Source organism: Rutilus rutilus, assembly GCF_951802725.1.
Source record: "Rutilus rutilus genome assembly, chromosome: 4".
Classification (NCBI taxonomy): domain Eukaryota; kingdom Metazoa; phylum Chordata; class Actinopteri; order Cypriniformes; family Leuciscidae; genus Rutilus; species Rutilus rutilus.
In genome coordinates, this window is record NC_140212.1 from 18,824,632 (window position 1) to 18,841,153 (window position 16,522).

General features: G+C 35.6%; 1 protein-coding gene across 1 annotated transcript; it reads right to left on the reverse strand.

Moving 5' to 3' along the window:
• Nucleotides 1–1,227: 1,227 nt before the first annotated feature.
• Nucleotides 1,228–15,612, reverse strand: tmem110l (transmembrane protein 110, like). The gene is made up of 8 exons (XM_084407163.1): nt 15,180–15,612; nt 11,103–11,151; nt 10,932–11,027; nt 10,726–10,847; nt 9,480–9,592; nt 6,012–6,095; nt 4,409–4,537; nt 1,228–2,579 (listed from the first exon to the last, which is right to left on the reverse strand). The coding sequence occupies exons 1-8, from the start codon at nt 15,322–15,324 to the stop codon at nt 2,478–2,480; spliced, it is 840 nt and encodes a 279-aa protein (XP_084263289.1). The 5' UTR covers nt 15,325–15,612; the 3' UTR covers nt 1,228–2,477.
• Nucleotides 15,613–16,522: the final 910 nt, after the last annotated feature.

Genomic DNA, 16,522 nt, shown 5'->3' on the forward strand with positions numbered 1-16,522 from the left:
AACAATAGACTGTCTTCTTTTAGGTAAAGAGCTAGGTTGCAGAAGTGAGAATCTCTATAGAGAAACTGATTTTTACTGACAAGAAAAAACTACCTCTGAGATTATGAAATATGTTTCTAATTTTAACGTCATATAACAAAGCATTTTATTGTTGAATTCTCTTTGAAGTACTACACTACCCATAATCCTTAAGTGAGATCCACCAATCAGAGACAACACTGTTATAAAAGCGGCAATCACAGCAACAACAACAACAAAAAAAGTAAGGAAACTTAGGTCAACTTTTGTCTTTTGATTTACTGATGTTATAAAAAAAAAAGTACATCCTTATTAATGAAAAATAAACGAAAGTTCAATAATACATTCTTAAAACTTCTTCATAAATAATTGTTTTAATTCTACTCTCTCTCTCTCTCGATATACTGTATATTAAATCTCTTGAAATATGTTGCCTACACTGTGAAAATTACATCATCAGTTATGACAACATATGTTTTACATTGCTTTAACTCATCAAAATAAGTAATGCAATTTTCAAATTTTAATTTAAATTCAACTTTCTTTCATTAAAGTAAGTTTAATGTAATTTAAGTTGAAATGACTTAAACATCCAAGTTGATTGTACTTAAAAAGTTAAGGCAGCAACTTTTGTTTTACAGTGTAGAGAAAACTAATGGGATGAATACTTCCAGAACCATGACTACATAAAAAGTGGGTAATTGTGCCACTCTATTAAAGAGAAAGAAATGTTAAACAAACCACAATAGCCCAAGTGGTGCTTACCCATAACAGCTGAGAAACCTTTTTTTCTAATTTCTGGTTGAGTATGACCTGTTTCGCCCCTGTCATCAGACTGGGGTCAAATGGTTGCTGGACCCACCCCTTCCAGGTGTTCTTCCCTAAGTTTGCTTAACTCTTAGAGCCCTTTTGTCACACAGGACTTTGTTGGCAGGTGCAAAGTAGTTGCTCTTAAAAGTGCTCTGGAGACGTGACTAACTTACTGATAACGAAAAAATTTGCAAATGCATCCACACACAATACAAAAAGATATGTGCAAACCTTAAAATTACCAATCACTGACCCCACAGGTCAAATTAAGCAAAAAAGAATGGCATTAAGTGCCTTATTTTTTAAATTAAACAATTAGTACATAAAAAAAAAACACAAATCTTACTTTAAAAAAAAATCATTAATCTACTTCAAGTGACATACATCTGCTAAAAATTTTGTACTAGATTTTCTTTTTATTACAAGCAGTATTTCTTTGCATTTCACAACTTAGTTTCAAGCTCGTAATAAAAGACTTGACTGCATGTGCATATTGACATTGCAAATATTTTGAAGAATCAATATAATTTAACAGCTAAAAATTTACAGTTACTAGTCTGTACATCATTATTTTGTACAAAATTGATAATCAGAACTAATGCATGATGTTGCATGCGTAAAAGTACAAAAACACAATTAAAAAAAAAATGAATACTGTACATTGTTTAACCTTTACAGGGTTAAAACACAAAGATCACCTGGTCTTTCACTTATTTACAAATGGTTTTAAGACTTAGTCTTGCAGATTTGAAACATTCTAGCATGTGTGTCAAGAGCTGGAAAGTGGTTGTAGACAGTGTGCTTACAGTGAGGTGTTCATCACAGGTACTGACATGAGCTGTTTCGACTTCAAATTAAAAGTCTGAATGTCTGTAATCAGAAGAAACACTAGACCTCCTCTCTCATCTGTCTCTGTTTCTCTACTTTTAATTAACTTAGAAGTGTGAACTCTAAAGGACGTGGAGGGAGGATAATGTTACCCTTTAATAACTCATATGCTATTAATTATCTTAACCAATTAGGAACCATACCATGTATTTGCTGGGTTAAGGTATCATAGATACGCGCCCTAAAACAAAGACTTCCTTAATTTTTTTAAATTAATGTTTAAGATGGCAAATGATCTGAGAGAAATGTTGACAATATATATACTTATATTTCATTCAATACCAATTTAAAAGTTAAATCTAACTAAAACTAAAGGAATTTGTATACTTATTAAAGCATTGTGTTGTTAGCTTAGCAACATGCTAATGTCACATTCTATTGGGATCAATTGTAATACTCCTCTCTTCTAAGTGTACTTCTTATGAAAAGCTCTTAAGGCACTCTCTCAACAAGAGAATTTTACTCAACATTTTATGTGTGCCGTGAATTTTCATACTTAGTCTTGTGTCAAGTATTGAGTGTTGTGTTGCTAGCTTAGCACCATGCTAACGCCACACTTTATTGGAATCATTTGAGTCCAGTCTCCAGTGTACTTCACGTGAAAAGTTCTATTGTGGAGTTTCTACCTATTAGAAGGTTCCAAATCAGTCACTTGAGTTCCATTTCAATTAGGAAGCTGCCTTAGAAGGTAGGTAGTAAACACCAAGGCAGCTCTCTAGGTTTAGGAACAGAGATATAGGGTATTGGGTATATTGTGTTTTTTAAACTTCCATACAGACTCGTATTAATGCTTCTTCTGTTGAGTCGTGTTCTTCCTCTTCAGAACATACTGTTTTATCATCTTCATCTTCCTTTAGCAGCACCTACACAAACATATAAACACAGTTTGAGGTCAACTGAACAGCCTGGCCAGATCTTACAAATGATTGTTTTCCCGTTCATGTGAGTTGGATCATTTTATAGGTATAGCATAAATCTACTGACTATAAAACCATAAGCACAGATGGAAGAATACAGCAGAAGATTGACAGTAGACCAGTTTTATACATTCTCGTTCATATTGGGACTCATCAAACATACTTTTCCACAGATTTGAATTCATTCTCTATAGCATGAGCTTATGGAAACATGTTCCAAATGTCACTGCTATCGCTGAACAAATGAATGATTTGTGAGCAGCTGGCACTCTACCAGTACTGGAGGAGTGAAGGAAAAAGGGATGAGAAAAAAAGAAAAGCTGAGAGGAGAAAAACAAAGTAAAAGAGATTGGAAAGACCCCATATTGCTCAACAAATGGAGATAATTTGACCCTAGAGGCTAGCGGCCTTTGGAAAGGTCTTTGGTCGAACGGCGAAAAAAAGGAAAAAAAGGTTGTCCTGTAATCACATTCATATAGCACAATCCCACCATTCAAGAAGAAGAATACAACACACAATCAAACTATTCATATACAGCCCCATAAACAAAACATTCATTTCAGCTGAGCGACTTCATTTTAAATTAAACGCAAGAATAAAGCCAAACTAATACAAGAAACCAAACAAACAAAAATTTTCCAGTGGTTCTCAAATTGTTTTGCTCGGGACACAGATTTTAAATTGGACATCAAGTGGTGACCAACACAATAACCAAAATGGTTTATTGTAAAAAAGAAACAATAATATCTGTAAAATAAAACATTTTGATTGACTAATATTACCATAAAACTGCAATATGCAAAATTATTATTCTAAAATAGGCTGAATTTGGAATTGGAAAATGTATGAATTAGAAATCTCCACAGAAAACATTTCACTGCAGAAAACAATATATTTTTTATTTATTATTTTATTTAATAATTTTTAATCTGTATTTAATGTAGTCATGTTTCCTTTTGTTTTGTGTATTTATTTATTTTTAATGATTTTTGAGCATAAGTGCATGTTCCAAATTTGTCATCGGTCTAATTTGGACAGTTTTTACCAATCCATGATGAATTTGCACAAAAATACCATAGGAGTTTGACTGAACGCATGCTCTTTCAGGTCAATAACCTTAGATTTGACTCTCCTCCCTTTTAAAAGTAGGTAAATCAATTTATTATGTTGTATGGATGGTTGCTTTTTATTATTTGCATTTAGCTTAGTTTTTTCCTGTTTTATGCAGTCAAAACAGACCAAAAACAAACCAGCTGAGAACCACTGAATTAAACTTAACTTGGATGAAATGTCCAGAGGGACAGATATGGGGAACAAGGTCATGAGGAATTGTTACTGACTCATTTTTTCCTGGATCTCCATACTGATTGCTAAACCCAGCATAAAAAAAATGCACATGAGTGATGATATTATGACAGCATTTTCAATTAAATTAAATTGATGTTGTTGTTTTGTTTTAGTTTAAGTGGCAGTTGCCCGTGAGGGGCTGACAATGTGCATTTGTTACCTTAAAGAACTATTTATACCTGATCTTAGTCTTACCATTAAAAACAACTTTCATTGGTGTAATGTAATGTACAGTTTCCAGGTTGAATCTGTCAAATTAAAAAACATTTTCAGCTTCAATCAAATGAGTAAATTCAACTTTTTTTTTTACATCATGCTATTGTGAGCACTCTCCTGTGCTTATAAATACTAAGTATCCACACAATTATTAGTGAATGAGACCGATTTTTTTATGTGCATTTATTGAGACGTCATATGAATATTCTCACCTCAGCTTCATCATTGCTTTCATGTGGCAACACCTCTACTTGCTTTGGACAGTCATGTGAGCTTTCCAGAGATGTCATCTTCTTATATTTCCGCATTGTTAAACTGTCCACCAACCAGAACATAATAGACTGAAACACAAGTTGCAATATATTATATAAAGAAATATATAGGGAGGGAGGGAGGGAGGGAGGGATGGATGACTGGATGGATGGATGGATGGATGGATGGGTGGGCGGGTGGATGGATGGGTGGATGGATGGGTGGGTGGGTGGGTGGATGGATGGGTGGGTGGGTGGGTGGATGGATGGGTGGGTGGATGGGTGGGTGGGTGGATAGATGGATGGATGGATAAGTGGATGGATGGATGGATGGGTGGATGGATGGATGGATGGGTGGATGGATGGATGGGTGGATAAGTGGATGAATGGGTGGATGGATGGATGTGTGGGTGGATAGATGGATAGATGGATGGATGGATGGGTGGGTGGATAGATGGATGGATGGATGGGTGGGTGGATGGATGGACTGGTGGATGGATAAGTGGATGAATAGGTGAATGGATGGATGGATGGATGGATGGATGGATGGGTGGGTGGATAAGTGGATGAATGGGTGGGTGGATGAATGGATGGGTGGGTGGATGAATGGATGGGTGGGTGGACAGATGGATAAGTGGGTGGATGGATGGATGGACTGGTGGATGGATGGATAAGTGGATGAATGGATGGGTGGATAGATAGATGGATAAGTGGATGAATGGGTGGATGGACTGGTGGATGGATGGATGGATGGATAAGTAGATGAATGGGTGGATAAGTGGATAAGTGGATGAATGGGTGGATGGATGGGTGGGTGGGTGAGTGGATGGATGGATGAGTGGTTGGGTGGATAGATGGATGGATGGGTGGATGAATGGATGGGTGGGTGGGTGGACAGATGGATGGACTGGTGGATGGATGGATGGATGGATGGATGGATGGATGGATAAGTGGATGAATGGATGGGTGGATAGATAGATGGATAAGTGGATGAATGGGTGGATTGATGGATGGACTGGTGGATGGATGGATGGATAAGTGGATGAATGGGTGGATAAGTGGATGAATGGGTGGATGGATGGATGGATGGGTGGATGAATGGGTGGGTGGATGGATGGACTGGTGGATGGATGGATGGGTGGATGGATGGACTGGTGGATGGATGGATGGGTGGATAAGTGGATGGATGGATAAGTGGATGAATGGTGGATGGGTGGATAAGTGGATGGATGGATAAGTGGATGGATGGATGGATAAGTGGATGGATGGATGGATAAGTGGATAGATGGGTGGATAAGTGGATGGATGGATAAGTGGATGAATGGTGGATGGATGGATGGATGGATGGATGGATGGATGGATGGATGGATGGATGGATGGATGGATGGATGGATGAATGGTGGATGGATGGATGGATGGATGGATGGATGGATGGATAAGTGGATGGATGGATAAGTGGCTGGATGGATGGATGGATGGATGGATAAGTGGATGGATGGATGGATGGACTGATGGACAGATGGATGGATGGACAGATGTCATACATTATTCTTGAATGACTCACATTCACAATGAAAGGCACGATCAGCATGACGATGGCTAACTCCAGCTGTGGGTTTGGGATGTAGTCCAGCACCACCTCCTCCAGCTACAACACACACAAACACCAGTGGTCAGCACTTAGAAACATGCATAGCCATCTAATAAATAAATAATAATAATAATAATAATATGAAATCTGGTTTACATATACACACTTTATATTTATAATTTATAAAAGTCTGAAGTTGCATGTATTAAGGAAGCAAGTAAATAATTTTTTTCACTGAAATTAAAACAATTCTATAGAAGAAATAGAACACAGATTATCTATTCATTATTCCCACACTGTCCTTATTTCACCCTTCCACACTAGGACGTCAAAACAGTATGTAATTTGTCTATTTGCTTTCATTCATAAACAAAGAGAGGGAACAAAAGAGACAGATGGGACTGTCTCTTAATGACTTATTTTTTCACACACGTTAAAGGGCCACCCATAGGCCCAACGACAGAATCCAATGGCATTTTACTTTTACTTTTACTTGCATTTCTGCAAAGACCTCTTAATTTGTTAAAGTTTAGTTTCAATTTGACTCAAGCTCTGTGCTTAACTCTGTGCTGACTCTGATTTCAAAAGATTATTAAACTTAGACTGTGTTTCTAATTAGGAACTAATCATCAATTTTGTATTCATTTAGATATTTGATTATTCTGGGTATCCAATACTTTTCAATTATTCGTCTCAAACCAGCCGGGACGGCTCTCACGGACACAAACTCGCCAGTTCTTATCTTAGTCAGAGGGTGCAGGGTTAACTATTTCCATTAAGTCAGCGACTATATGCATGCTCACACAAAAAAGTGTAATTTTCATAGTCACGTTTATACAGCATTCTTAGTCAGTGATAGACGGTTAACAAAAGGTCCCAGATGATGCTCCCTTCATTGGTCCACTGAGACATTTAAAATGATACCAAACATGAAAGGGATAAAACAATAGTGTCACAAGACGCATAATATGTGGTATGTAGACATTCTTCGTGAACTTTCAGTGACCTGAGTCAGGGCGAAAGGTGACGGAGTGGGAAGAGGGGTATGCATAGATACGCAAGGAGAGAAGTTTGGGCAAGGCCTATGCTCTTTCTTTGAGATCTCCACTTCAGATTTGTGAGTTTTATTGTTTTATTGCAGGGTGTTTGACCTCGTGTTCTGTCTTAGCAGGAAAAGCACAAGCACTGAAACATTCGATGGTCACACAATATTTGGCACTTAAGTCATGCTTACGAATGTCATTGTATTAGACAGGAATATATCCATACCATTTCTGTTCGTCAAATGTATCAAGAAATGTAGTTTGGAAACATTACTATTTTTTATGTTTTTGAAAGAAGTCTTATGCTCATCAAGCCTGCATTTATTTGATCAAAAATACAGAAAAAACAGTAATATTGTGAAATATTATTACAATTTAAAATAATGGTTTTCTATTTGAATATACTTTCAAATATAATTCATTTCTGTAATGCAAAGCTGAATTTTCAACATGATCCTTCAGAAATCATTCTAATATGCTGATTTGTTATCAATGTTGGAAACACATTAAATTTCAGAATTTATTGATGAATAAAAAGTTTAAAAAAGAACAGCATTTATTTAAAATAGAAATCTTTTGTAACAATATACACTCCCGTTCAAAGGTTTAGGGTCTGTATTTTTTTTTTTTTTTTTTTTAAAGAAACTAATACTTTTATTCAGCAAGGATGTGTTAATCTGAAAAAAAAAAAGTGATAGTAAAGATTTATATTGTTAGAATTGTTTTATTTTTAATCAATGCTGTTCTTTTTAACTTTTTATTCATCAATGAAAAAAATGTCACAGGTCATGTGACACTGAAGACTGGATTAATGATCCTAAAAATGAAGCTTTGCATCACAGAAATAAATAATATTTTATATTCAAATAGAAAACCATTATTTTAAATTGTAATAATATTTCACAATATTACTATTTTTTTCTGTATTTTTGATCAAATACAGTGCTATGCATAAGTTTAGACACCCATGCTAAAGTTGACTAAAAAGAGGAATAAAAAATCATCTTTTGGAAATTGAACTTAATGCCTTAATTAAAAAAATTAGGAAAAATCCAACCTTTAAGGACACCAATTTTCTTTGTGAATGAATAATGTATCGTAAATAAATAAATGTTCTTCCTTAAAATACAGGGTGCATAAGTGTGTACACCCCTATGTTAAATTCCCATAGAGGCAGGCAGATTTTTATTTTTAAGTATTTAAAAAAAAATTTTTTTTAGGATACTATGCATCCTGATAAAGTTCCCTTGGCCTTTGGAATTAAAATAGCCCCACATCATCACATAGCCTTCACCATACCTAGAGATTGGCATGGGGTACTTTCCATAAGATCATCTTTCAATGCAAATCAAACTAGCTATTAGGCTAACTGAAATAAAACCATGCCAATCTCTAGGTATGGTGAAGGCTATGTGATGATGTGGGGCTATTTTAATTCCAAAGGCCAAGGGAACTTTATCAGGATGCATAGTATCCTAAAAAAAAAATACTTAAAAATACTTAAAAATAAAAATCTGCCTGCCTCTATGGGAATTTAACATAGGGGTGTACACACTTATGCACCCTGTATTTTAAGGAAGAACATTTATTTATTTACGATACATTATTCATTCACAAAGAAAATTGGTGTCCTTAAATGTTGGATTTTTCCTAATTTTTTTAATTAAGGCATTAAGTTCAATTTCCAAAAGATGATTTTTTATTCCTCTTTTTAGTCAACTTTAGCATGGGTGTCTAAACTTATGCATAGCACTGTAAATGTAAGCTTGATGAGCATAAGAGACTTTTTTTCAAAAACATAAAAAATAGCAATGTTTCCAAACTTTTCACCAGTACTATATACTGTACTAGACGGCTTATGGTAGAGAAATGAACATTCAATTCACGGGCAACAGCTCTGGTGGACATTCCTGCAGTCAGCATGCCAATTGCACGCTCCCTCAAAACTTGCGACATCTGTGGCATTGTGTGATAAAACTGCACATTTTAGAGTGGCCTTTTATTGTGGCCAGCCTAAGGCACACCTGTGCAATAATCATGCTGTCTAATCAGCATCTTGATATGCCACACCTGTGAGGTGGATGGATTATCTCGGCAAAGGAGAAGTGCTCACTAACACAGATTTAGACAGATTTGTGAACAATATTTGAGAGAAATAGGCCTTTTGTGTACATAGAAAAAGTCTCAGATCTTTGAATTCAGCTCATGAAAAATGGGGGCAAACACAAAAGTGTTGCGTTTATAATTTTGTTCAGTGTATATATTTCAAAATAAAACAAAAACAGATTTTAGTTCTGTCCATCCTGGTATTACTAAATACTGTAGAGGGAAATGATGCCCATGGGGTGAGTCTGTGTAACAATAATAGAAACTTTGAGTGTGTGAATGTTTATCTTACATTGGTCCACCCGGGAACGAGCAGCACCAGAGTGACCACACTTTTCTCCAGAGCAACGATGAGTAAATACACTGAGCACTGTGACAACCAAGCCGCTACCCGAGGAGGATCACCTAAACCAATGAAAGAGACATTCAAAAGTGAATTATGATTCATTTACGTTTTCTAAAGTGCTTGTCTTTGCAAAAATGGACACCATTGCTATGTAGTTGCTAAGGCATCAATAGCAAAAGCACATAAAAAAAAAGACATCAAATAACAATACAAGAAAAAAACATCAAAAAAATAAAAGAACACCATAGCACGGTAAACAATGCAAATGTAAACAAAGTAGAAGATCGCAAGCTGCATTTTAATTAACACTATTAACATGTATATATATAGGCTATATATATATTTATTTATTGACAAATTATAATGATTATTAATTGAAAGATAGATTGGCAAATATATTGATGCTTTTAATGAATTATTATTTATAAGGAACTCCTTTTCTTCCATATGTAAAAAGTAATTTTATTTAACATTAATGAATGTAACAATGTTGGTATTTTTATCCACGCAGTATTTCTTTTAGCATGCAAGCCCTTTTAAGTGGTCAGCTTCCAAAAGTTCTGGTCAATTTAAAAATGGCAAAGTGTCAAAACAGGGATTCAAAAGCTGACCTAAGCAGAAAAGCATTCATGAACAATTGTTTGTCCAAAATCATGTGAAACGATGGGCGTATTCCATCTGCTTTATGTGCATGTGCACAGAATGTGCATGTGAATATATATATATATATATGTGTGTGTGTGTGTGTGTGTGTGTAATTTTCTTTTTCTATGGTGTTTTTGCCAAGGAAATCCCAGAGAGGGAAAAAAGCAAGTGTGGGGAAACTACCAAAACACATTTGAAAAATATAACATACAGCGCCCTCTGGTGGTGACATGACATGAGGTTTATGTTTTCTGGTCAGACTTGAACTTTAAAAAGACCCCTTTAAACTTCAGTTCAACCAAAACACTCAAAAAATAAAGGTTACAAATGTTTGTTATTTTCTGCAGCAATTGATTTCCCAAAGACCGTTTAAACGAACAGTTCTTTAAAGAGCCATTTTTTTCTAGTGTGAAGGACATTTTGAAGGACCTTTTTCCGCTATTAAGACCCTCTTGTGCAATCGAAAGGGGAATGGAACCATAGATATCAGTAAAGAACTTTTTTTTTTAAAGTGTACGACTAGCTTCAATTAATCTAACCATCTCACCATATTCTCCGAACATTAGCAGTGTTAGGTGTTTATGTTCCACTATCTTGGAAACAACCTTCACCCCCACCCAGATCACCAGCATTCCCAATGTGGCATCCAACAGGAAGTTCAAAAGATACCTGTAAAACAGAAAAGGGTAATACGGTTAGTGTAATTGCGGGCTAAAGCAATAAAACTTGACAAACAAGTAATAACCGACTCACAGAGAGCAGGGATCTTCATTGGTGAGTGTGGACAGGAATATGTTGGCAAAATGCATGAAAAGAGCACCAATGGCTTGCTTAGACGTATCAAAGATCCTGCAGGCAAAACGAAAGAATGAGATTATATTATCATAATATCATAATTCTTTACTATTGTTTAATGTTAATTACCAGATCCTCCAAGGTCTTCTAATTCCAACAGGTTCACGAAACCTCTTCACTGTGAAGACAAAGATATTGTTAGCATGAATAATGTTTAAGTTATAAACATCCATGTGAGTTTCACTCTAAATATGGTTTCATATAGCATGATAACTTAACCGCAAACGTTTGAATGGTGCAATCACTGATGATGCAATGATATTCACATTTTTGTTTTGATTTAAGTTATCATGCTATATTAAACCATATTTAGAGTGAAACTAACATGGATGTTTTTGAAAGAAGTCTCTTATGCTCACCAAGGCTGCATGCAGTAAAACAGTAATATTGTGAAACTGTTTTCTATGTGAATATATTTTAAAATGTAGGCCTATTTGATTCCTGTGATCAAAGCTGAATTTTCAGCATCATTGCTTCAGTCTTCAGTGTCACATGATTCAATTGTGCTCATTTGAATATATATGTGACCCTGGATCACAAAACCAGTCATAAGTCGCACGGGTATATTTGTGGCAATAGCCATTGTATGGGTCAAAATTATCGATTTTCCTTTTATGCCAAAAATCATTAGGATATTAAGTAAAGATCATGATCCATGACGACATTTTGTACATTTCCTACCTTAAATATATAAAAAATGTATTTTTGTGAGTGGATGCAGCACAGTCGTGAACATAAATGGATAACTTTAAAGGCGATTTTCTCAATATTTAGATTTTTTTGCACCCTCAGATTCCAGATTTTCAAATTGTATCTCGGCCAAATATTGTCCTATCCTAACAAACCATACATCAATGGAAAGCTTATTTATTAAGCGTTCAGAAAAAATTCAACGCTATCTCACGACCAATTCGTACGAATGATAAAAAGTTGGCTAATTCGTACGACCTCACTCGTACGAATTTGTACGATTTGTCTAAACCCACGTGATGGGTAGGTTTAGGGGCGGGGTCAGGGGTAGGTCATTCGTATGAATTCATACGAATTGGCCAATTCGTAAAATATGTACGATTTTGCAAAAAACGTACTAATTAGTACGAGTCAGGTCGTATGAATTCGTACGAATAAGCCACCTCGTAGAATTTGTGCGTTTTCCCGTGAGATCGGGCTCAAAAATCCTGGGTCACATATGCTGAATATCAAAAATGGAAATGCCAACACTTTGGGCGAACTCAGGATAAAGTTCTGTTGAGACTAACTCCATCACTGCCTTTGTAATAGTCTAGCACACATGCCAACACGCGAATCAAAGAAATTGAACTAAATAGACACAAAATTAGTCATTAAATGACTTTCAAGGGAGTGGATAATTGTGTTTAACACAAATTCCGTCTCAAACCAGCTCACAAACCTACACACCCGAAGCTGAACGACATATCTAAGGGACGTTTTCACATATGCAAACGGTTAGTCTGTAATCAACAGCCAAACAGAAGCAGGATGATTATTGAACGTCTGAGGAAACTAACAGCGATGACGTCAGCAAAGATAAGCAGCCAAAAAGAAAAAAGAAAAGAAAAGAAGCCAGGAAATGCCCAGAATAACAAAGAGGAAGTGCATACAGTAAAAACACAAGCATAAGCACAGGCCAAGAGTTGAAAAAGTACAAATGTCACAAATTCTCCCTTTGTTTTTAAGACCGTTTTCTCTTCGCCTTTCCTGAAAACACAAATAAAACGTAACTTCGCTATTCAATAAACAAATGAATGCAAATCAGTCCCGTGATAATAACTCACGCTCAAGGGTATTTTCCTCTGATAATAGGCTAACTCATGATCAGGGTATTTTTCTCTGTACACTGCAAAAAGTTTAATAATAAACAAGAACAGCACAGATTCATTGTAATGTGTAACTCTAGAAAGGTAATTTACCATGTTTTTGGGGTTATTCAGTGCATGACCACAAAACAAACAAACTGCTTTTGGGAAGTATAATTAGAAAACGTTAATTTTTACATCCTCTAACGAAAATGTGAACGATACCAAACTCATCACCACTATGGTATTTAGTATGTTGCTAGGTGGTCTAAGTCAAAAGAGCACGTCTTTATTACATTTTGGTCTCTGAATACACTGTGTAGTCAATGCTACACTGTCGCATTGAATTATCATTCATGTCCATACTACAAATGCGGGACAAGTTACTTGCTAAAGTTTAAGGTTTTATTCACATCTTACAGCAACAGCATCACCACAAATTAGCACCTTTGTAAATAACATTCTTCGCAAAAAGGCTTTGTTTACAACCACCACATTCACTGATTAGCATAGCAGCTTAGCTCACAATTACCAACTATTAACCTATACTGTATCTTTGGACTGCATGAGCACATGACAAAGTTAAATATTGGGAAAGAAACAACTCTGAACTGGACCTTAGGGTTCAAATTAGTAAGGCAGGTCACATGACTCGGGCCCTCCAGCTGAAATGGAAAATATATGAGGTTTGGGGCCATCACATGAGCTACAGAAGTGAGTGCTGTTATCATGTGCTATCACACAGCTGAGGAATCTTATCTTTGAATAAAGCTTGTATACCTCAGAAGAACAGATTTTGTTTGTGTGTGGAAAGTGAAATGCATGCTTTCTTTTTAAGGTGCATTCATTTACTGTTGTTTGGCGAATGCTCGAGTACATCGGGAATGATGTGTGAAATATTTCCTCACACAGATTTCACAACAGGGTCAAGCTGAACTAGAAAGCTGCTTGGTTTGAAAGTGTAATCTGTGATTCGCTAAACTATTGTCAATAGGCAACGGATCCGTTTTTTGTTTTTTTTGCCCACAAAATTTCTCTAATGTGAACACACCTTTAATTCACATTTCTGGTCTTATTCTGAATGAATGATTGGTGAATGTTATTTAACAAAAAAAAGGTTGTAACAACTTCCTCCTAATCTTCCTCCTTTTCTGCTGATGTCTCTTAACTATTGGATAATATCAATCAATAATCAAACAGCTCTTTACCAGCAAACTCTGGTTTGTTCATGATCCAATCAATTCCCAGTTGATAAAATCAACTCCTTCCCTGCATATTTTTTCATTGAATGTCCTGTTGCACTCATACTAAAGTTTTTATTCATGTCAAAATTCATGTTTACCTTGAGTGACAAAGTCTAGGCAATTATTTCTGTTGGACTAGATGCACTAGAAACTACATTTTATGAAATAAAATGTTTTTTTACCAACTAATTTCCATGACTTTTCCAGTAGTTTGTGATTAATAGATAATATTGTACAGACATAATAGATATTAAAGATTCAATAGATATAAAACTACTTTTTTAATGAAATATTTATACTTTTTCAAGTCTTCATTAACTATATTTAATTCATTAAAATATTTGCACGTTTTCCATTATTGTTTGAGCTGCAAATACAATTTGTTGCCAGGTGACTGTAATATTAGATGCTGGTCACCATCATCCTGACAGCACAGATTATAGATTAAATCTTAAATTGCATAACTCATGTTCCTCATTTTAAAGGAACATGAGTCATGTTGAAAATAATGATGTGTAGGCTATGAGAAAAGAACTGAAATATGGTGAATGATATTGTAACGCGCAGCGCTATTGATTAAATGTCATGACGTTTCTTTATTGCTCGAGGATTAAACACTTCAGACCCTGAATTAGCACACAATGAGAAGAGTAAACGGATCAAAAGATTACCATGAAGATAAAAAAAAGATAATAGCCTACAGACATAAGCTATTGAACCAGAATAACTAAACCCAAAATTTCTCTGCACAGTATTTTTTTGGTAAATATTTTTGTTTTGTTCAAATCAACGAACGTCATTTTAAAAGTCAAATCAAGTGCTTAAGGTAACTACATGCAGTTATTTATTTTACAATATACACTAGACAGTAGGTCTACAGTAAAAAAAGGTCTGAATTACTATAAGTACCACTTCACACATCACTTTACCCCATACCGCGATATAGTAGCCTATATAATAGCTACAACATAACTGTAAACAAACCAACCACTATAGCCACGCGCTGCATCATATTCTTAAAAGGAAACAATAGAAAACGTCATCACGCGGAAACATTAGTTTAATTTAAAATGCGGAAAACTTACACATTAAAGTGCTGAAAGCCAGAACAGCCAACAGACCCTGAATAAAAACACTGAATCCGTCCATCAGAGATCCGTCCACACAGCCCTGATACTCCGGGTTCACCAAAGCACTCATATTTCTTCTGCTCTTCATAAAAACTAACATGTTTGCGTTTTAAAACCAGAACAAGAGTCATGGGATCCTTTGTGGAACCGAAATCCTCGGGAATTCGACTTAAACGGGTTTTCCATATAACTTCACTAGCCAGAAGACAAAGAAATTCGCACGGCAGACTGATGAACAAAGATCGCATATACACCGCTCGAGCTGTTAAAGTCGTATTGAAGTTGAGCGATGTGGCATAACATAAAGCATTTCACTCAGGTCAGTTTCTTTCTTGTTATTGAGTCAACAACGGGGAAAGCGGCTCTGCTGACGTCACCTCCTGCAGCTGAAATTTCCTGGAGCCCTTTGTCCCCCTAACACACATGTGCTGATGTGAATGCATATTGCAGGACAAGTTACTTTTATTTTAGATAATTTGCCTTCACAATTGATTGACTGTAGACAATATAAATTGATATTAGTCATATGAATGTTTGGAATGGAATTTAAATGGAATTGACAGTTTCATCATATCGCCTACTTATGAATATTGTATATTTATCCATAGCTACAAATAAAAGTTATTGACGGAAGTATATTGGACATAATAGGAGGAAATAGAGAGTCAGTTGTTCTAATCAAATCCACTGTATGTTAGCATACCTGTGTGACGCATCAGTTCAGGTCAACTCTTGAACCTTATAAAAATCCATCTTCATGAGTAAACCATTCATGAAACACTGGAAAATAGTTGTTTATCAGAAGTTATCATGCCAACTAACCTCTCATAAAAACATTTTCTGCATGTCAGGTATATAAATTCAATGTTCCTTTTTTCTTTTCTTTTTTATAAAGCCTCTTCTCAGCCGTGACGCACAGTAAAAGGAGTGTAATGGGGTGGGACTGCTTGGTTGTTTCAGCTTCACTGATCCGTAACTCTAAAGATATTAAGTCATGCAACATGATAAATGAGCATAGGAGTACAACTGAAGCATGTAAATAAACAGAAAAAAATACATATGGTTCAAAATCAGATAAATAGATTTCACTTAAAAGACATTAAACCGTTTCATAGGACAGTTTAGGACAATGAGGTGTAATCAGTTGTGTGGCATATTTTTCACTAAGGTTGACTTTATTTACAATGTGGCGTAGAAGACCATGTGCATTTTAGGAGCTGTTGTCATGTCTGTGTAGATTTTGTTAAATTATGTTTGATGTTCTGAGTTCATATCTTTTATTTTGAAGTTTAATCATA